The sequence below is a fragment of the Nicotiana sylvestris genome, chromosome 6 (genome assembly GCF_000393655.2).
Source record: "Nicotiana sylvestris chromosome 6, ASM39365v2, whole genome shotgun sequence".
NCBI lineage: Eukaryota > Viridiplantae > Streptophyta > Magnoliopsida > Solanales > Solanaceae > Nicotiana > Nicotiana sylvestris.
In genome coordinates, this window is record NC_091062.1 from 4086781 (window position 1) to 4108977 (window position 22197).

The 22197-nt window shown below is 37.8% G+C and overlaps 2 protein-coding genes across 2 annotated transcripts; both read right to left on the reverse strand.

Moving 5' to 3' along the window:
• Nucleotides 1–2418: 2418 nt before the first annotated feature.
• Nucleotides 2419–3647, reverse strand: LOC104212759 (disease susceptibility protein LOV1-like). The gene has a single exon (XM_009762112.2). It carries the CDS (start codon nucleotides 3399–3401, stop codon nucleotides 2730–2732), a length of 672 nt encoding a protein of 223 aa, XP_009760414.1. The 5' UTR covers nucleotides 3402–3647; the 3' UTR covers nucleotides 2419–2729.
• Nucleotides 3648–9900: 6253 nt separating this feature from the next.
• LOC104228941 (polygalacturonase QRT2-like) lies at nucleotides 9901–12761 on the reverse strand. The gene is made up of 7 exons (XM_009781497.2): nucleotides 12373–12761; nucleotides 12143–12277; nucleotides 11813–11984; nucleotides 11668–11742; nucleotides 10936–11030; nucleotides 10494–10610; nucleotides 9901–10308 (listed from the first exon to the last, which is right to left on the reverse strand). Exons 2-7 carry the CDS (start codon nucleotides 12200–12202, stop codon nucleotides 9901–9903), a joined length of 927 nt encoding a protein of 308 aa, XP_009779799.1. The 5' UTR covers nucleotides 12203–12277; nucleotides 12373–12761.
• Between the last annotated feature and the right edge of the window lie 9436 nt (nucleotides 12762–22197).

Consider the following 22197-nt stretch of genomic DNA (forward strand, 5'->3'; position numbering starts at 1 on the left):
GTGCCTATCAGTATGAAATCACCCCCGTACCTGTTCGAGTTCGATTATTTGTTATCGATTGTATATGTTGTAATATATAGTCTGTTAATAAGTGTCGTCGATTAGTTTCGCAGTCTTGAATGTTAAAATAACCTGATGACAATTTGGTTCATATTGCTTCAATTCTGATTGAGTCAATCTGTACCATTTATCTATCAATCTAGGAACTGTTTTAACTGATTGAACTAGATTTAATTCACTGCTTTAAACTGTTAGTGGAAGCCATGTGTGGACAGATGCTTTTGAATTAATCAGTTCATCCGACCATGCTTGATTAGAATCAAATATTATTTGAACATCCACTAATGGCCTGCAGAGAATAACAGGCTTTTCAGATTTTAAAAAAACTGAAAAGAATTGCATCTGAAAAGGGGTATAGAATGAGTGCTTTTAAAATAAGGAAGCATGGGGGGTCAGTTTTTAATTGGTTTTAACAAGCTGGAAATCAGTAACAGCATGGGTTTAATGATAAAAAGCTGAAGATGCACATGAAAATGGTAGTGGAAGCTGCTGTACAGTAGGATATTCACTACATTTTTGAACTTCAGAAGATTAAAAATAGGAAAAAACTCCATGCCTAGAGAATTCTAAGTGGAAATGACAGCCATGAGGAGTTATTTTAAGCCATGGGCAGCCTGTCTTTGGAGGGAGGTCCTTCTCTTCTAATAGGATATAAAAGGGAGACTGAAAGAGAGCAGAGGGGGGACAACTGAAAAAAAGAGGTTAGAACCCAAGGGAGCTGATCTTGAAAAAAAAAGAGCTCATTTCTGGACTTCAATCCTAGGTAGACAATAAACAAAAAACCTCTGTTTGCTCTATTGAAGCTGAAAATTCTGCTTTTATTCACTTTTCCTGTTTCGAAATCAGCATTAACTGCTTTGTTGCATTGAAACTTAGGCTTCTTCCTTTGAATGTCTTGAAACATCAGTAACCTATTGTTGTCTCGTACCTGTCTCCCTTCTGCTTTGGCTCAGATTGCATTTTGGTGATTGCTGGGTTTTCAATTGTTTGCTCTTGAGTTTGTTGGGTTTATTTGCTACTGCTTCCATTGGTTATAGCAGAATTTTTCACTGGGATTTATTCTGTTTATTGTTGTTGTTGCTGCTGTTATTTGCTGGTTACTGCTGCCGTTTGCTGCTGCTGATTTTCTACTTTCTTCTTCTTCTTGTTGTTGTGTTTCAATATCCAGGTACATAACTGATCCACTGGCTCAATGTAAGCTGAAATTTGAAGCATGCATGAAAAATGAAGAGTTGAAGTTGTTTTGAATATTTTTTAGTTGTATATTGAACACTAAGCGGTATACGTATAATAGTTCATGTCTTCTACTAGAATTATGTAGGTGTGGGCTATGTATAACTGAACAATGTTTTGTAGTAGTTTAGTTGTAAACTTTCTCCCTTGTGCGCTTAGTTAAAATGGATTGATGTTGTAGAAAACATGTTCTGTTGTTTCAGATTTAACAACATACTTAATAGTAAAAATGGTACGTTCTGTTAGGCCTCTTAGACTATTTCCAAAATACTTAATAGTTACCTCATGGAACAAAAGACTTGTTTTAAAACTTACAGGAACATTGTTTAATTAGATAGCACTGGTTCACATTTCAGCCCCTTGTAAATATCAAACGTATATAAAATAAGTCAATTAGGCCCAATTGGAATAAGGATGGCCCAGACCCAGTTTCACTCCATGCACATTAGGCCTGGGCCCATAACTGTCAAACGGACTGCTCTTACTGCGTTCATTTTAGACTTAACGAATCATGTTCGAAACTTAACTATAATAACTCGAAAGTATGTAAATAAAGTAGGACCTTTTCTTCATTTATTTTAGAGACAAATGAAAAATAGAAAATGTAGTCATTCTAAGATTATCCTTTTAAAAAATAATGAGAGGAGCCTCGCCAAATAAAAATGCAAATTGTGGGGCCCTCAATAATTGGTCATAATAAATACTTAGATTTTCTGGGATGGGCCGTCTAGCGAACTTCACGGTTTGCCCCAAAGATAATAACGCGTTAGACTCTTTAGACGCGATTTTTAATTAAATTACATGCTTAAATTCGGGTGCGCATTTATATGACCCAAATCCAAATCTCAACGGAGTCGGAACGTATTAACAACCACGGGTGCATTGATTGTGACGTGGTTCAAGATGCATCTTCACAACATTGCAATTCTATTAAAAAATAATAATAAAAGTGGTTTTAAACTTAATAAAAGCACACAGGTTATAACATGTATTAAAATCAGATATTTAGCCATTATAACAATTTAAGCGACCGTGCTAGAACCACGGGATCCGTGGGTGCCTAACACCTTCCCTCGGGTCAACAGAATTCCTTACTTAGAATTTCTTGGTTCGCAGACTTCATTTGGAAAGTCGAATATTTTCCTCGAATTGGGATTCAAGATAAACCGGTGACTTGGGACACCAAAAGCCAAACCTTTCCCAAGTGGCGACTCTGAATTAAATAAATAATCTCATTTCGAATATTGTCACTTAAATTGGAAAAACTCCCTCACGCATTTATCCTCCGAGGTAGGCGCGCAAAAAGGAGGTGTGACTTTATATCATCCCAAGCTTCTGTAGTCCATATGTCATCAATGACGATTAAGTATCTCCTGCCTTTTAGAAGCTTTTGTAGTTGGTCTGCTAGTTGGCCATCATCTTGCTCAAAATATTCACTAGTCCTTCCACTTATTGAAGAAAGAAGGCCTAGTAGTACATTTCTCGCAATACTCTTGTGAAACAGTAACTTTTCCACGAATGTCAAAGTGAGACATAATGAATGGATCTGTGTAAAGCTTGTTAGCTAAAGTTGTCTTGCCGATGCCACCCATCCCTATAATGGAGACAACTTCTAGTTCACTTGATCCTCTGGCAAGTTGATCCTGCATCATCTCGAACTCGCTTTCATGGCCAACCATAATATTCTCGGGCTCTACAGCACGTTCAGGTATACTGGCTAGAGAAAACTTTTGTGCTTTCAAACCTTTGATGTTAGTGTACCAGTCCCGTATTGCCATCCACTGCTTCATGATGGAATCAATGCATTCTATCGCTTGTTCCAAGCAACAACAGAGTTTCCAGAAAGCGTTGCTCCGTAAAGTTGGTGTTTTTGAATAAAGAACTTTTATTGATCTCGAGTCAACCTTATCTTCTGCATTGAATACTACCTCTTTGATTTCAGCTTCCAAGCTTGTCAGTGCTTCAATATCCTCTGTTATATTACAGGGTTTCTCCATAATAGATCTCAAGGATTCAAGTTTCTCATAGAACGACTGCAAATTACATCCAGTAAGTTGCATTGATTGATTTATGGTGCTCATAAAAGAAGTAATAGCAGCATAAGCCATAATTATGTGTGACAAAAATAGAAATGTTTCTGCAGAGAGAAGAAGCAGAATATCTCTCAATGCGTATGTGATGCAATTGGGAGTTTGTGCAAACAGAAAGGTCTTTCTTTTGTTTATTGAGATCACAAGTTAGCTTCCATCACATTTCCAGCTGGAATCAGATGCTGATCATAAATCTTTCACCTTTTCCCTGTTAGGTCAGTGCATACTTTTAGGATGTGATAATTATCACTAATTCTCATTTCCGTTTTTGAATTGGAGAATCTGCTTTTTAAAAGAGACCAACCACCAAAACCCCTGATTTTACACCATGAGATCTTCTTTTGTTGGCTTTTGACCTAAAGATAGAAGATAATATTCAATAGAATTTTCTTTGATGCTTTTTTTTGTTTGATTCTTTTTGTTTGCCGTGTTGGCAACGGGTCTCATGGACAAAAAGGGCATCCTGGTGCACTAAGCTCAAGCTATGCACGGGGTTCGGTCGGGGAAGGGCCGGACCACAAGGGTCTATTGTATGCAGTCTTACCCTACATTTATACAAAATATTATTTTCACAGCTCGAACTCTGACCTTCTAGTCATATGACAGTAACTTTACTGGTTACGCTAAGGCTCCCCTTCTCATAAACAAATTCTATAAATAAAAGATAGACCCTTTATTTCTTCTGTTTTTAGATTGTGAGAATACGAGCTTATTATAATAGTGCCTCTACTATCATACTCTGAGATTCTGCTTTTTTTTTTTTGGCACAAACTCTCCCTATTGTCATAAAACACGTAAGAGAGAAAGAGAGACATGGCTTATGCTGCTATTACTTGCCTTATGAACACCATACAACAATCAATGCTTCTTGTGCAAGTTACTGGAAGTAATCCAATTTCACGAAGAATAGTTTCTTGGAAACTTCTTTTTTTCATGAAATTAGCATTAGGACGTGTTAGATAGTTATATAGTTAAAATGTAATTAGTCCGAGTCCCATATTGACCAGGAGTAGAATCTGTATTATGTATAGTTATAAATAGGGCTCATTGTATTATAATTAATTGATCAATATAGATTTTCTCCCGTGCATTTTCAAATGGTATCAAAGCATCGGTGAGAAAAGATCGTTGTGCGTCATTCCAGCGACATCCGGAAAGAAAGAACTAAGTTACCGTGCGATTTTCCTGTGACCTAAGTGGTTGTTTGCGTCAAAGTCACTAATTATCGGTGTTGTGCAAAATCCAACATCACAACAAGCTTCCCAAGAGAGAGGCGACAAAATCCAGAAAGATTCTCCTCAAAAAGCCCACTCACACCCCCCCCACGCGCCTGTCAGAGATCTGCCGCTATCGGCACGTCTGTACTACGCGTCGGCGCGTGAGGACTATGTTGAAGTTTGGCAAAAATGTCAAAGTCCCACATTGGTTGGGAGTTAAGTTTGGGGGGGATTTTTCCCCTATAAAAGAAGGCCTAATGTTTAGGATTGAAACACACCTCTCATTTGCCTTCTCATCTGTTTAAGGCATTTGTATCTTCTCTCTTTAGTATTATTTCACTTGTATTTTGGAGTGAAATAAAATATTGGTTGTGTCCGAGGAGTAGGCAAAATTAGCCGAACCTCGTAAATTCTGGTGTTCCCTTTATTGTTGCTTTATTGTCTTATTTATTATTTGGTGGCTGTCATAATTTTGGTATAGTAGTTGTGACTTATTCACACTATATACATTTGGCTTCCGCAACAATTGGTATCAGAGCCAAGGTACTGTCTAAGTATGCTCTGTGGTTGCAGCATAGTCTGATCTTCCACATCAGAAAAGATTTATCTTGGTAACTGAGTCAAGGTTCTGTCTGAGTATGCTCTGTAGTTGCAGCTTAGTCTGATCTTCTACATCAGAAAGGAAATAATCTTGATTTGTGTCGTCAGCTATTAAATAATATTTGTGTCAAATATGGGGGACAATAAACAAGAAGAATCTACATCAAGTGTCAACAATACGTCATCATTGGCATCTTCGCTTATGACAAGAATTGTGTCAAATGCGAAATTTGCGGTAGAAATTTTTGACGGGTCCGGACATTTTGGGATGTGGCAAGGCGAGGTTCTAGATGTCCTTTTTCAACAAGGGCTAGATCTGGCCATTGAAGAAAAGAAACCAGATGTTATTGGAGAAGAAGATTGGAGAATTATCAACCGTGTTGCTTGCGGTACCATTCGATCCTACCTTGCTAGAGAGCAGAAATATCCATACACAAAGGAAACTTCTGCAAATAAATTATGGAAAGCACTGGAGGATAAATTTTTGAAGAAAAACAGTCAAAATAAATTGTACATGAAGAAGAGACTGTTTCACTTCACCTATGTTCCTGGTACCACGATGAATGAACATATCACCAGTTTCAATAAGTTGGTCACAGATTTGCAAAATATGGATACAACTTATGATGATGGTGACTTGGCCTTAATGTTGTTGGCGTCACTTCCTGATGAGTACGAGCACCTTGAAACTACTCTACTCCATGGAAATGACGAAATTTCTCTCAGAGAAGTTTGTTCAGCTTTGTACAGCTATGAACAAAGAAAGCGAGAAAAACAGAAGGGCGGAGAAGGAGAAGCACTGTTTGTGAGGGGTCGTCCTCAAAATCAAACGAGGACAAAGAAGGGAAGATCCAAGTCAAGATCCAGACCCAGCAAAGATGAATGTGCCTTTTGTCGAGAAAAAGGGCACTGGAAGAAAGACTGTCCGAAGTTGAAGAATAAGGCCAAACATAACAATGGAAAGGCTATTATGGATTCAAATGTAGCTGATTGTGATGATTCAGACTTCTCATTAGTTACAACAGAGTCATCAACATCATCAGACATATGGTTGATGGACTCGGCTTGTAGCTATCATATGTGTCCCAATAGGGACTGGTTCGTGGAATTTCAAGAAGGAGAATATGGAGTCATCCACACAGCGGATAACAGCCCTCTTACCTCATATGACATTGGTTCAATACGATTAAGGAACCATGATGGAATGATCAGAACATTGATAGATGTTCGATATGTACCGGATTTGAAGAAGAATCTCATCTCTGTGGGAGCCCTAGAATCAAAAGGGTTCAAAATCATTGCAGAAAATGGAGTGATGAGAGTATGCTCCGGTGCACTAGTGGTAATGAAGGCTAATCGGAAGAATAATAATATGTACCGCTATCGTGGCAGTACAGTTATTGGGACAGCGACAGTAACATCCAGTGACGACAAAGAGGCAGAAGCAACCAAGCTATGGCACATGCGCTTGGGACATGCTGGAGGAAAATCCTTGAAAACTCTATCAGATCAAGGATTGTTAAAAGGAGTAAAGGCTTGCAACTTAGAGTTTTGTGAGCATTGTGTTAAAGGGAAACAGACAAGGGTTAAATTTGGTACAACGATCCATAATACTAAAGGCATTTTGGATTATGTACACTCTGATGTTTGGGGTCCTTCCAAAACACCTTCATTGGGTGGGAAGCACTATTTTGTAACCTTTGTTGATGATTTTTCCCGAAGAGTATGGGTGTATACAATGAAGAGCAAAGATGAAGTGTTGGGAATTTTTCTCAAATGGAAGACGATGGTGGAGAATCAGACAGGCAGGAGAATCAAGTGTATTCGCACAGACAATGGAGGTGAATACAAAAATGATCATTTCAATAAGGTCTGTGAAAATGATGGCATCGTCTGACACTTCACTGTTAGACATACACCACAACAGAATGGAGTGGCAGAACGTATGAACCGGACCTTGCTGGAGAAGGTACGGTGTATGTTGTCCAATGCTGGCTTGGGCAAAGAATTTTGGGCTGAGGCAATTACATATGCATGCCACCTCATTAATCGTCTACCATCTGCTGCTATTGATGGCAAAACACCATTTGAAAAATGGTACGGAAAACCTGCTGTAGATTATAACTCTTTGCACGTGTTTGGCTCAACTGCATATTATCATGTGACGGAGTCAAAATTGGATCCAAGGGCAAAGAAGGCTATTTTTATGGGAATTACTTCTGGAGTCAAAGGATATCGCTTATGGTGTCCTATGACAAAGAAAGTAATATTCAGCAGAGATGTTACCTTTGATGAATTTGCTATGGTAAATAAGGTAACAGAAGATACCAAACAAAATGAAGGTGCTTCTAAGCAGGTGGAGTTTGAGGGAAAATTTATTTTTCCTACACAAGAAGCAGAGGAGGAAACAAATGAAGATTACCCTCTGGAAGGAGAGCCAGTAGAGGAGATTCCAACTCAGGAATCTCAACAACAACTTGAATCAATAGCAACCAGCAGGCCAAAAAGAACAATAACGAAACCTGTTCGTCTCATAGAGACGGTTGCTTGTGCAACCTCAATTGTAGCTGATGATGTTCCTACTACTTATAAAGACGCTGTTCAAAGTTCAGAAGAAGATAAGTGGAGGATTGCCATGAATGATGAGATACAGTCCCTTCATCAGAATCATACATGGAGATTGGCCAATCTCCCGAAGGGAAAGAAAGCAATTGGGTGCAAATGGGTATTTGCAAAGAAAGGAAGGATTTCCTAACCAAGTAGATGTTCGCTACAAAGCAAGATTGGTGGCCAAAGGATATGCTCAAAAGGAGGGAATTGATTACAATGAAGTGTTTTCTCCAGTTGTAAAACATTCCTCCATTAGAATTATGTTGGCTTTGGTAGCACAATTGGATTTGGAACTAGTTCAGATGGATGTAAAAACTGCGTTTTTACATGGAAACTTGGAGGAGGAAATCTACATGACTCAGCCAGAAGGATTCAAAGTTGCTGGAAAAGAAAATATGGTGTGCAAACTTGAAAAATCGTTGTACGGATTGAAACAATCTTCTAGACAATGGTACAAGCGATTTGACGAGTTTATGTTGCGGCAAGGGTACAAGAGAAGCAAATACGATCATTGTGTGTATTTGCACAAGCTTAAAGATGGTTCCTTTGTATATCTTCTCCTATATGTTGATGATATGTTGATAGCTTCCAAGAATTCGGAAGAAATTGATAAGTTGAAGATTCAACTGAAGAAGGAGTTCGAGATGAAGGATTTGGGTGAGGCAAAGAAAATTCTTGGCATGGAGATAATTAGAGATAGACGTTCAAAGAAACTCTGTTTATCTCAAAAGGAATATTTGAAGAGAGTACTTCAACGTTTTGGCATAGATGACAAGACTAAGCCAGTTAGTACTCCACTTGCTTCCCATTTTAAGCTAAGTACTACTATGTCGCCAATGGATGAAGCTGAACGAGAGTATATGTCAAAGGTACCATACGCAAATGTTGTTGGTAGCTTGATGTATGCAATGGTTTGCACAAGGCCTGACATTTCACAAGCTGTTGGAGTTATTAGCAGATATATGCACAATCCAGGGAAGGAGCATTGGCAAGCTGTGAAGTGGATTCTACGGTATATTCATAATACTGTAGATGTCGGGTTAGTTTTTGAGCAGGAAGACAATCAGTTTGTAGTTGGATATTGTGACTCAGATTTTGCGGGTGATATGGACAAACGAAGATCAACTACTGGTTATGTGTTTACTTTTGCAAAGGCACCAGTTAGTTGGAAGTCTACTTTGCAGTCAACAGTTGCTTTGTCTACAACAGAGGCAGAGTACATGGCTATTACAGATGCTGTGAAAGAGGCAATTTGGCTTCAAGGATTGCTAAAGGAGCTTGGTGTTGAACAAAAGGGTATCACAATTTTTTGTGATAGTCAAAGTGCTATTCAATTAGCGAAGAACCAAGTTTATCATGCAAGGACGAAACACATTGATGTTCGGTATCATTTCGTACGAGAAATCATAGAAGAAGGTGGAGTCACGGTGAAGAAAATTCATACTACAGAGAATCCTGCTGATATGCTGACAAAGGTGGTGACTGCGGTCAAGTTTCAACATTGTTTGGATTTGATCAACATTGTTGAACACTGAAGATTGAAGATGAAGACACAACCAAAATTTGTTATTGAGAGAGAATTGAAAATGTGGAATTTTGCCAAGGTGGAGATTTGTTGAAGTTTGGCAAAATGCCAAAGTCCCACATTGGTTGGGAGTTAAGTTTGGGGGGATTTTTCCCCTATAAAAGAAGGCCTAATGTTTAGGATTGAAACACACCTCTCATTTGCCTTCTCATCTGTTTAAGGCATTTGTATCTTCTCTCTTTAGTATTATTTCACTTGTATTTTGGAGTGAAATAAAATATTGGTTCTGTCCGAGGAGTAGGCAAAATTAGCCGAACCTCGTAAATTCTGGTGTTCCCTTTATTGTTGCTTTATTGTCTTATTTATTATTTGGTGGCTGTTATAATTTTGGTATAGTAGTTGTGACTTATTCACACTATATATATTTGGCTTCCGCAACAGACTATGCCGGCCAAAATTTGAATACTTTTTTGTTGGACAGTGTCATCGCCATGCAAATTCGAGGTTACCCATCCAACATCAACTATGGTACTACATAGAAAATTAGCAGTACATAACTTAAACCTTAAATCAAGGCCAAAACAAAAATTTGAATGTACAACAATACTGTGCTACAACACTGACAAGTTTGTTTCATTTTGTTGGTCTTTTCCTTTCCTTTTCTGGTTATGCACACAACAAAGAATTGTTGCCTGTTGGTGTTAGCACTATCATGTAGGTGTTGAGAAAGAGTAAAAATCTCAATATTCTGAGATACAAGGACCAGGTTCAATACTATATTCTTGGCCATCAACATTCCTACAGTAAGCAGTGGTGTCGCTGTTCCTGCTGTCGCTGATGTTAGTTGTATTAGTTGCATTGTTATATCAATACATGGCACTGACATACTGCGGTTCAGCTTTATGGCGATAGCTGTGCTCGGTGTTCCAAATATATTCTGGTAAATAACATTGCTGATTTGCACTCCAATTACCTATCATGAAAAGGGTAACGAATATTTATTTGTACTCGGTGTTATACACCAAATCAAGAAATTTTAACTTAACAGAAAAAAGTGTGTGAAAGGCATTTGTTGTGCATTCATTGGTTTGGTGTGAATATTTAGACAAGTTTTTATTAAGCTGAATATGCATTTAAAGCAATGTTAACTTGTATTACCATTTCCTTACAAGCTCCTCGAACATCACAATAATTCTGGTCAATTATAATGGGATTCTTGACTGAGTTAAATTCAAGATTCTCAAATATGACATCTCGTACATATCCTCTGCCAACCTATTCACATGAAGTTAATGGTAAGCGGCTGATGGATTTCATATACTATTATATACTATGAGATCAACTGAAACCATTATTTTCGACACTAAACATAGATATATACTAAAAAACTACTAAAAAATTCAACAAATACTAAATTATGAACCCATAATCACAAAAAGCTAATTAAGAACCTTGAACATTGAGTCCATTGAGTTTAAATCTTGAATCTGCCTTTCGTTTTGATCAGACATTTAGGAAGAGTAAATTCACGTGTGAAGTTTCAATAGTATTAGTCCTGCTTTTAGTTCATTTTTTCAATGGCTAAGTCTGGTTAGTATACCTGCCATGTCTTGATGCGAGCTCCATTTGTAGTTCCATAGAAGAAAGCATTGCTCACATGAATGTTCTCTACTTGAGCAAAATTACCACCTTTCCCTACAGATTTAGAAGATAAAAACTGCTACAACTGTTGAAGATTCTTTTGTCTTTAGCTTTCAGTAAAATTCATTTACCATAAGAAAGAAGTTAATCTCTACTGCATGTTAGCTGAGTTCAATTTTTGGCCTCGTTGAAGTCTCTATGCCAAAATCCTAATGATGGGGTGGGATGGCCGGAATCTCTATGCCAGATCAAAATATTATTTCCTTTTTGCCGGAAACCTTGGCAACCCATAAGTGAACGATCCCTTCATTTCAAGCCAATTTAAACTTAAGGAACTCTTATAGTCTTTTTCCACCTTTTTTTTCCATCATAGTATAGTTTATTGTTATTAGAATATTAGAACTTCACCACAAAAGGATGGAGTGGGATGGCCGGGATCCCTTCGCCCTTAATCAGGGGCTCAAACTCGAGCCCCAAGAATAGAGAATTTCTTAGTAGGGAGTGCTTAACTCCCTTAGTTGGCCTACCCTGTAGATATCTGGATTAGTCAGACCAGTGGGTTGCAGAAACTGGATAGATAAAACGAATAAAAAGAAAGATCATAACATGGTTTTTGTGGCTGCAAGGGGGACAATAAAATACTGTCGACTTTAAACTACCGCAAAACACCGATGAGAAGACAACCTTATACCATGACCTGGTCCACATTGAATGTTGTATCTTTGGACATTAGAAGAATAATCTCCAATTGAAATGCAATCATCCCCTGTTGATCACAAGGCTAAAACAAGTCAATACATGAGTAATTAGTAAAACATTTGACAAGTTAAAAGTACCAGTGCTGATTTTAGAATTGGTAATGGCCACATATTGAGAAGACTGAATGTGAATTCCATCAGTATTTGGACTATTTCCTGGAGATTCAATCATTACACTATCCACTTTGAATCCATTGCATTTCTCTATAAGTATATGAGTTTGAGCACTGTTGCCAAAGTAGATGTTACTCTGCAAAATTAATAAGAGGTGAAGAATTTAAGTAGGCTTGCTATTCATTTTACAAATTTCTTTAGATTCAAGTTTACATGACCTAGTGCGTTTGATATGACGGAAGTCATTTTTCGGGTAAATGTTAAAAAAAGGAAATCAAGTTAAAAAAAAATTACCTGTACATGTCTAACTGATACTGATCTCAATAGAACCTCCGTAGTTTTCTTCAATGTCATATTGAATCTGCTTGGCAGAATTCCCAACAGATTGTCTACAGTACCTTATCTTAATTAGCTCAAGCGTGGTTATTTCTGCAAAATATTGAGGAATCGAATCTAAGAGCCCACACTCTTCAAAAGATAGTCGTTGAAGACATGGAAAGTGATTACTGCTAGCTCTCCAATACCGAATTTCCAAAAATTTCAGTTGCAAAAATTTTAACTGAGGAAATCCTTCCTCAACTACTTCCCACTCCTTGCCAATGCCGGCGTCAAATAGTTGAAGGGCCTCAAGTTGGGGCAACTTGCCAACAACGCCCAAGTTCTTCCACTGCAAACAAGTTTTGTACAAAGTTAGGTTTTTAAGGTTTTGTGGAAAAGCCTCTCGAGGAGGAAGGAAAATAAATGGACTTCCCTTCAATTTTCCCCAACATGGATGATCAACTCGATAAAGTATATCTTCTTCATTTTCTGCCGCTACCATGTGAAATCTCAATTCATGGAGGTGATCTAAGTAGCAAAGATCCTGAAGGACCTTGTCTTTGCTACGACATCTGTAGTCATGACCGATGCCACATATGTGAAGCTTCTTTACGTTTGGCATTAGTCTAAAAATTGACGAAGTTCAATATAATGGATTCCATCCAGACAGACATTCCAAATTTTTCAGAACCATATACTTATCTCTATAGGCACATGATAATACAAGTAATTCCAATCCAAGCTAAGGTGCCTCAGTTGCGGTAACTTCAACATTTCTAATGGTAATACGAAAGGATTTTTAAAGGAGTCAAAAGGTGGACTCTTGAGTATAAATGTTTGCAGATAAACTAAGTATCAGTGCATTAGGTAATATTATATCGAATATAGCTTATATATATATATATATACTTACACTATACTATGCACTGAGTATTAGTGCCTTAGCTAATATTATATCGAATATAGCTTATATATATAATAGGGAAAATGCATAAGTACCCCCTTGACCTATACCCGAAATCCCAACTACACACTTTTTCTTTGCGGGAATCATATTCCCCCCTAAACTTATTTTAAATGGAATTATTTGCACCTTTAATGCTGACGTGGCAGAGTGTGTGTATTTCACTCTCTTTTGGGAGAGTGAGAAGAAGGAAAAAACGATTTTTCAATTTATTTTTTATTCTTTTTTACCATTTTTTCTTACTTTTTTTTCCTTTTCCTTTTCCTTTTTCTTTGTCTTTTTTATTTTACTTTTTTTTCATTTTTTCTCTATTTCCGGCAGATATTCATTCACCGGCGACTTTGTCTAACCGTTTTTCTTCCATTTTTTCTTTTCACACAAAAATTAAACTCTCAAAAAGATCTATTCATAAGCAAAGCAAAATACACTCAGATTTGGGGGGAAAAATTCATCATCGGAAAATCTTCCCACGTCGGAAAAAAAAATGATGTATTGAAATTTTAGCTGGAAAATTTTTTCTCAACTTACATTCGTTTTTATTTCTTTTGCTCTTCCTCCCACACATAAATTACACTTTCAAAATATATATATATATATATATATATATATATATATATATATATATATATATATATATACATATATATAAAAACACACTTAGATCGAGATAAAAATCTGTCGCTAAGAAAATCCGCCAGAAAAAATGGTGTTTGTGAAATTCCGACGACTACCATTTTATGCCGCCGGTGACCAAAGCAAAAAGAAAGAGAATGAAATAACAAAATAAAAATGAGAATAATAAGAAATAAGAAAAAAAAGGATAAGAAAAAGAAGAAAGAATAAAAAAAGTACTAAAAATACATGTGGGGGCGCGTGTAGCTCACCACTTGCCAAGAGTTTGGTTGTCAGCGTTAAGGGTGCAAATAATTATATTTAAAATAAGTTTAGGGGGGTAATAGGATTCCCGCAAAGAAAAAGTGTGTAGTTGGAAATTCGGGTATAGGTCAGGGAGTACTTATGCATTTTTCCTATATAATATATATACTTACACTATACTATGCACTAAGTATAAGTGCATTAGCTAATGCAATGATACTTAGTGCATAGTATAGTATAAGTATATATATAGACACACACGCACGCTTTGTAGTACTATTCATCCCTTGTATTACAAAAGTATAGTGTAAGTATATATATATTATATATATATATAAGCTATATTCGATATAATATTAGCTAATACACTAATACTTAGTGCAGAGTATAGTATAAGTATATATCACAATATATATATATATATATATATATAAGCTATATTCGATATGTATATAGTAGAAATTTAGGATTTTAATTCAATTTAAGCTATATATATATAATATCAAAATAGAAAAAAAAGTAAATTCATTTTTTTGTAAAATAGCGACCAACTTTGGTCGCTATTTTGGTCAAACGGTCAAATATAGCGACCAACTTTGGTCGCTATTTTGGTCAAATGGTCAATACTTATATAGCTACCAATTGGTCGCTATTTTTAAATCCAGGAGTAATAATCGGGTTTCCCCTCCCAATCTCTTATTTTCTCCCCAAAATTTTCCCACACTCTCTCTCACCATGTTCTCCCCCGTTCTCTATTTCCCTTACACAAATCAATTCCCCCACCCCTTGCCACCACTGTGACCGCGCGCCACCACGCCAGAGCCGCTGCTAAACCTGTCGCCGGAGCCGTTGTCCGCCGCCACCACTGTCGCCGGAGCTGCTGTCCCCCACCCCTTGCCACCACAGCTTTTTAATCCTCCTTTTAATCTACCAAGGTTAGTAATCGACCTTATTAGCTTTTTAATTTTTGCTATATAATTTTATGTAATTTTTTAGAGTTTTTGTCGATTTAGTATTAGAGTTTTTGGTTTGAACTACATTAGATTTATGAACTTAAGGTAGAAATTATAATCTTTTAGTTCTTGTATTAATTTATATTGAGTTTAATTGTGAAAAGAAACAATTCATTGTCTTAGAAGAGGAGCAATACCTAAATAAGAGTACCTAAATTCATGCTTTAAACTATGCATTATACATTTATAAGATAAGAAAAAAGAATTAAAGGGAGGAGTTTATTAATGTATTAATTATGAACTTAAGGTCATATTGGACTTTTAGGATATGAATTGGAATTTTAGTTAACTAAAAAAAGATTAGGCTATGAATTAACTAATTTAATTTGTTCTTGCTTTATTTATATAGATGGAACATCGTACTTGGATGTACAATAGGAATTATCCTAATCGGCGGAGATTGCGGGAGGATTTTTTAGAAGGGGTTGATGACTTTATTAGACATGCAATGTCACTGCCGCCATACATAAATAAAGGAGTAATTAGGTGCCCTTATGTCAGGTGCGACTGTATGAAGTTTGAAAAACCGGAGGAAGTTAAGGTTCATCTTTATAGTAAGGGGTTTATAGCGAATTACTTTGTGTGGACTAATCATGGAGAGATCGATGATAGCCACGGGATATTTCATAACATGGTTGTTGGTGAAAGTAGTTGTGAGCACGTGATTTTTGCTTCAAGGAAATTACTCCAAAAGAAATCAAAAAATAAAAACAAAATCCATCTGTGTACGATTTTTAGAATTTACGTGACATTTTGGTAATTATTTGGTCCGTAAATGCTTGTCGTTGTTGTGATTGATATATATATATATATATATATATATGTTGCATGCACATTCAAGATTTAATTGTGCCTTGTAGAGTCGATTAAACCATGTTTTATTTTTAAAGAAAGAAAATCACAAAAAAGGCATTTTTGTTGTGTTTTGTCATTTATGTGTGCCGTGGTGTAATTTTATTTTTTAATTAAATGTTTGACCTTGTGTGTTAATTGTTGTTAAGGTGTAACATTGTTGTAGGCTAATTTTGGTTTTACAAAATTATTTTAGAATTTTGTTGATTGTTAATTAAAGTAGAAAAGAAAAGAGTTGAAAATATTAAAGAATACCCGGATTTGAGCCAAAAATTGAGCTGAAAATCAGGCCCAAATAGCACCAAAAATCAGCCCAAGTCAGTCAGCCCAGAAGACCCGTCTCCCACGCCATCAAACGACGTAGTCTGATACCAGAACTACGTCGCTTCGATGACAGTTGATCCCAGCCGTCCATCTAGCCCTCATCCAACGGATGCAATCAGTACCCATATCCAAAAGCCTGACCCGACCCATTCTCATACCCGGTCTCACCCACCACTACTCCAAACGACGTCATCCCCCTTCAGTGAATAGATCCTGGCCATTGATCTCACCTGATCCAACGGCCAGGATCTAGCCCCCTAAGTCGTATATAAGCCCAACCCTGTTACCTCTACCCCTATCCAAACACCCCCTCTGTTTCATCGTCTCTCTCAGAGACAATCCCAAACACCCCCCCCCCACCCAAAAACCTAGCAGCCTCCATAGCTCCCTTTCAACGTAAACCCGTCGGCAATAACGCCACCAGTCACCATAGCTACACCACTGAACCTACAAACCACCCTGAACGAATCCTCGGTCACTTAACTTCGAATCATCTCCAGGGTTCTCGAATTTTCGATCAAAGATTCGAGCCAAAACCCTAAATCACCTAATGAGTCCCAAATTCACACCAGTCACTCCCCTGACATCTCTCATACCCTAATCAACGTTGGTTTTGTTCGAATCTAGGTAGAACTCTTCGAACCACAAATCTGAGCTCAAGAACCCTAAAAATCGAATCCATGGGGGTCCGTCCAAATCAACAACAGGTTGGGGTCTAATATACCTTAATCGAGGTGTTCTCAGTCGAGAACACTCCGATTAAAGTCCATTCGACCTAAAAAAAGGTCGAGTCCGGTTTGATCCTGGGTCATTTGTTGTCCTACAGGCATTAAGGTATTCTCTTCTGTTTTCTGCTTTATTAGGATTCTGATAATGTGTGTTTGCATGATAGTTTTTGTTTGTTTTCTTGTTTGATTATTCTTCCGTTGTTTTCTTAGTTCCACCTGTCTTCAGTAAACCTTTCATTTGGTCAATTCCTTCATGTTTGTTGTTATCCTTTGTGTACATATAGTTGATTAGATAAATGTCGCCAATTGATTATCATACTAGCCTATTCCTCTTGTCCATATTGATACTAGTATCAATGTGCCTAATCAGTAGTGTTTCGATTTTAGTTTGCCTGCTCAACTTCCCCCTGATAAATTGAGTGTGAGTTGGTCAGGATTGGTTTCCAATATGGCTAACTCACACCATCTGATTAGCACCCCTGTTGGATTAAATTCAAGTCATTGGTTAAGCCTAAACTGAGAATTAAACATAGGTGTAATACCCTGAGTATTCAACCAGAAATCAGTCTTAAGGTGCAAGCTTATATAGGCTGTGATTCTAACTTCTGAGTTTAGGGTTAGACAGTAATAACAGTGGATTAAAAGGGTAAGTTTGGTAAGTCTAAAAGGGTCTCAGCAGGCCCTGAGTTCAAGTCTGCCCATTTGCTAATAACTAACCTTAGTTTAGTTGTTAATGGGGAACCAAACAGTGGAGCATGGGGGCTGACTAATAACACTTTAATCACCCATACCTCTTGAATAAAATAAAAGGACAAGTATGGGGAACAATATAACTGGCATCAAGAAAATACATTTAGGCATGGGAAACTAAGGGGTATGGGCAGGAAAAGGCTGAAAGAATCAAGGCAGTCTGGGGCCTGCCATTTCTGCCTATAAATAGGTTCATTTAGAACAAGAAAAGGGCTGGAAGATTATTAAGTGTCCAGAAAAAAAAAGGAGCAAAAACGAGGTTGGTCTTCCAACTTGGAGAGGGCAGTTTAGTTTGAGAGCATAGGTTGGTTTTTCTGATCCTAAAATACCAGATAGGTTGGTTGTTGAAATCAGTATTCACCTCTGTTACTGTTGCATTGAGAGTTGTGGAAATTTTCTGAAAGTCTGTTGGTCCATCTTTTATTGCAAACTCAAGTTTTGGTCATATTGTGGTGGTTTATATTGTTGTTGGGCATTTTGGGTTGCATTCTGGGATTTTTCTGGTGCATTTCTGAAGCTATTGTTGGTTTCTAATCTACTGTTGGGTTATTTGTGGCTGCTGCTGTGTTACTGCTGTCCGTTCGTTTGTTGTTGTTGTTATTACTGCCTGGCTGCTTGCTGCTGATATTCTTTTTTTCTTCTGGTTCTTGTTGTCTAAATCCAGGTACACATACTAAGCTGATGTAATTCCATGTTGAAGTTGACATTTGAAACATGAATATACACATGAAGAAGTTGAAGTTATAAACTGAATTTAGTTTTCTTTACTGATTGTACTAAAGCCATTTTATGTATCACTGATATGTAGACTCCTGCCAAGGAGCTGTATAACTGGACAGTTTTCACATACGCAGTCATTTAGTTTATGAGCTCCCTATGTAGGCCCTTAGTTAAAAGAAGGATAGGATGCTAAAGAGCACCCTGCTTATCTCAGTGTGTTTGTAAAGATGCATGTCAAACTAGAATTATGCCAATATACTTCTAATTGTCATGACAGTCTAATTTCAGTACGCAAATGGTTTGAATTAGGATTAAAACTAGATCTTTAAGTTCTTTCATGCCAACAGATCGCTTACTTTAAAATTTACTACAAAATGTTAAATGAAATAGTACCAGTTTATCTTTCAGCTTTGCAAATTCACGAATAGGTATAGAAACAATTAATTAGGCCCACATCGGAATGAAGGTGGCCCAGGTTCAGTGTAATACCATATGCATTGGACCCAGGCCCATGATTTGGCAAACGGATGACTTATACGCGTCCTCGCATTCGGATTTTATAAATTTTGTTCGGAGATAGACTATAACAACTTCAAGTATGTAATGGGATTAGGATTATTTTTCCTCTTTCATTTTAGAGACGAAAAAATAGAAGAATGTAGTCGCTTTAGGATATCCTTTTAAAATAAAAATGAGACGAGCCTCGCTAAATAAAACGCACAAGCTGCGGGGCCCTCGTTAAATGTATATATTAAAATACTTAGTTTTCGGGATGGGCCGTTTAGCAAATTTCACGGCCTTCCCAAAATAATAACGCGATAGTCTCTTTAGGCGCGTGTTTAATAGTTTACTTTCTTAAGCTTGGGTGTGCATTTCATGCGACCTAAATCCAAATCCCAAAACATCAAATAAAATGTGTTCCGGATTGTGGGTGCATTTCATGCGACGCAGTCCAAAGACGTGTTTTAAACGATGTTCACATTCTTTTGAAAATAATAATAATAAAGTGGTAAAAAGTCAAAATTGGCACACCGGTTCATAATTGTATTAAAATCAGATAAATAAGCCGAATATGACAGTTGAGCGACCGTGCTAGAACCACGGAACTCGGGAATGCCTAACACCTTCTCCGGGGTTAACATAATTCCTTATCCGGATTTCTGGTTCGCAGACTGTAATATGGAGTCATTCTTTTCCTCGATTCGGGATTAAATTGGTGACTTGGGACACCCTAAATCTCCCAAGAGGAAACTCTGAAATAAACAAACAAATCCCGTTTCGATTGTCCTTTAATTGGAAAAAACTCCTTGTACCCTCACGGGGGCGGAAAAAGGAGGTGTGACAGCTCTGGCGACTCTGCTGGGGATGGTGACCCAGAACCATGGGTTCAGGGTTAGAAATTGAGCTTAGTATAAATGTTATGTTTAGCTTTATCTGATTTTGTTACATGATCTGTGCTTAATGTGCTAACTAACTGCTTTTACCGCTTTGATATTTTGTGAACTGTATATAAATTGTGCCGAAACCCATATCCTCTCTGCGTCTTCTGAATCATGAAGAAGGGTGTACTTCGTACGACTTCATTTCTGTATAGTGTCAAATCCCAATTTAGAACGAGGTTCGGACAAGTTGCTAAGCCGGTGAAGCTTCTGTATTCCCAGTACGCTACCCCCCCCCGGCTCGAGCTGTCCGCTCGGGTAAGCCAGGTCTAGAACAAACACCCAGATTCTGAACTTAGTATAACTAAGCCACATGCCGGATCCCTAGTAGGAACGCTTATCTGCATCATGTGCATTTTTTGACTTAGGGGACTCAACACAGGGGTTGGGTCCGTCTAGGAATAGCAACCTGAAACAGAAAAGACCATCCTGATGCATCCTACTCAACTCTGTGCATTTACTTGTTTTGAACTGGCATGACGACCGACTCCGAATACATAAAAAGAAAAAAAATATTTTTTATCTTCTATTTGAAAAGAAAATAACAATGTCCCAATAACGTCGAAACTCTCACGGAATTTTGAGAAAAATATTTTTAATATGGTTTGTTTTATTCAAAAAAAAAAGAGTCTATCATTTTTAGTTTGTCTGGTCTGCAGAAATGGAAAATGAAAAGATAATTTGTTCTGTTATGAGGAAAGTGTCTTGATTTTTGTTTTAGCTTATTTGCCGACGAAAGCAAAAATAGTTTTGTTTATATAGTTGTTTAAATTGGGCGAACTATGCCGGTTTGATTCTCACCGGGTGTGAGATATGTAGGCAACCCTCATCGGGTCCAACCCCCCTTTTTTGATAAAAATAACCAAAACATGTCAAATGTTAATTTCATCAGATCAAGTCAGGCTGTTTTGCCATATATAGCCGAGTATTCCCGAAAGGGACGCCGGAAGGTTGAATTTGCACAAACAGTCATTTTTTTTGATTTTATGACCGGTATACTCACGCAGCCTTAAAATCTTCGCCCCTGAAGTGCTGAAAGGCCGTATTTGAAAAACCGAGTCCTTCATCTTCAAAATTCAGAAAAAATCAAATATAGATAGTTCTGTTTTGAGTCTAATAAGAGTTTTTCTTTAATTACCCTAATAAATATGCAGGATGAGCACAAATCAAAATGAATCGTTCTTGGCCCTTAGCGAGGTCCCTCTACAACTCCACATGTGGTGGAATGATCTGGAAGCCGATAGTAAAGAGATAGTGGGAAGAGTATTGGGAGGTCTTGTCAATCTGCCGAGTATCTAGCCAAGGACAGATATTCTTGAAGCTCTAATACCGTTTTGGGACCCAACCCGCAATGTATTCCGTTTTGTTGACTTTGAACTTTCACCTACACTGGAGGAAGTCGCCGGATATGCGGGGTTGAATGGGAAGCTAAGAGGGCAGTATTTACTTTCACCCAGGCCAGTATCTCTGCACGCATTTTTGGATTTGCTAAGCATTAGTCAGAAGGTACAGAATGATGATTTGTCGAGAGGATGTTGTGCTCTCCAATTCTTGTTTCAACGGTACGGAACTCCTCAGGGTTTTGAAGAACCAAACCTCGGATTAACTCATGGTAGGAACAGAAACAAGTGGGAAGCAAGACGTACTTTGGCATTTATCGCAGCATTTCTGGGAATCGTGGTTTGTCCCCGCAAAGACAAGAAAGTAGAGATAGACCTTGTAGGTATGGCCGATGTTGCAATCAAAAGAACCGACAATACTGTGGTTCCTTTGATTTTGTCCGAAATCTACCGAGCTTTAACTATATGCCGAGAAGGAGGCAAGTTCTTCCAGGGATGCAATCTGTTACTTTAGCTATGGATGCAAGAACACCTCCATCACCGAGCAAGATACATGAACTACGGGTTGACTGAGAGAAATTGTATCAGCAGCTTTGAGAAACGCATGACAGGCGTCAGATTTCCTGAAGGTGTCGAAGCATGGTTTACACGATTAAGGTCAACAACAGCCGACCAAATTGAATGGGCATTCGGTTGGCTGACTGATACTGAGGTGATATACATGGCAGCTGAAGAATGTCATATTCTTTTGATGGGACTTCGTAACATCCAACCATATGCTCCTCATCGGGTATTGCGCCAGCTAGGCAGGTTTCAAGTAATTCCTACTGACGAAGATCTAAGCAAGCACGCCATTGAGCTGAGCCCGGGAGTCGTATTTCCTGAAGAAAAGATTAGAAAGTTGTGGCACGAATGTAGATTCTTGGAACCCAAGACTATGGTTCGAGAACTGGCTAAAGGTGAGGTACACCCAAAGTACGATGATTGGTTCGAAAGAAGGTTCCAGATTTGTCAGAGACCTGCTA

Coding starts and splice junctions, on each gene's coding strand:
- LOC104212759 (XM_009762112.2), bottom strand. CDS start 3,401: ATGGCTTATGCTGCTATTACTTCTTTTATGAGCACCATAAATCAATCA.
- LOC104228941 (XM_009781497.2), bottom strand. CDS start 12,202: ATGACATTGAAGAAAACTACGGAGGTTCTATTGAGATCAGTATCAGTT. Junction 11,985..12,142: donor TATCAGTTAGACATGTACAG/GTAATTTTTTTT, acceptor TTAATTTTGCAG/AGTAACATCTACTTTGGCAA. Junction 11,031..11,667: donor TCAATGTGGACCAGGTCATG/GTATAAGGTTGT, acceptor CTAAATCTGTAG/GGAAAGGTGGTAATTTTGCT.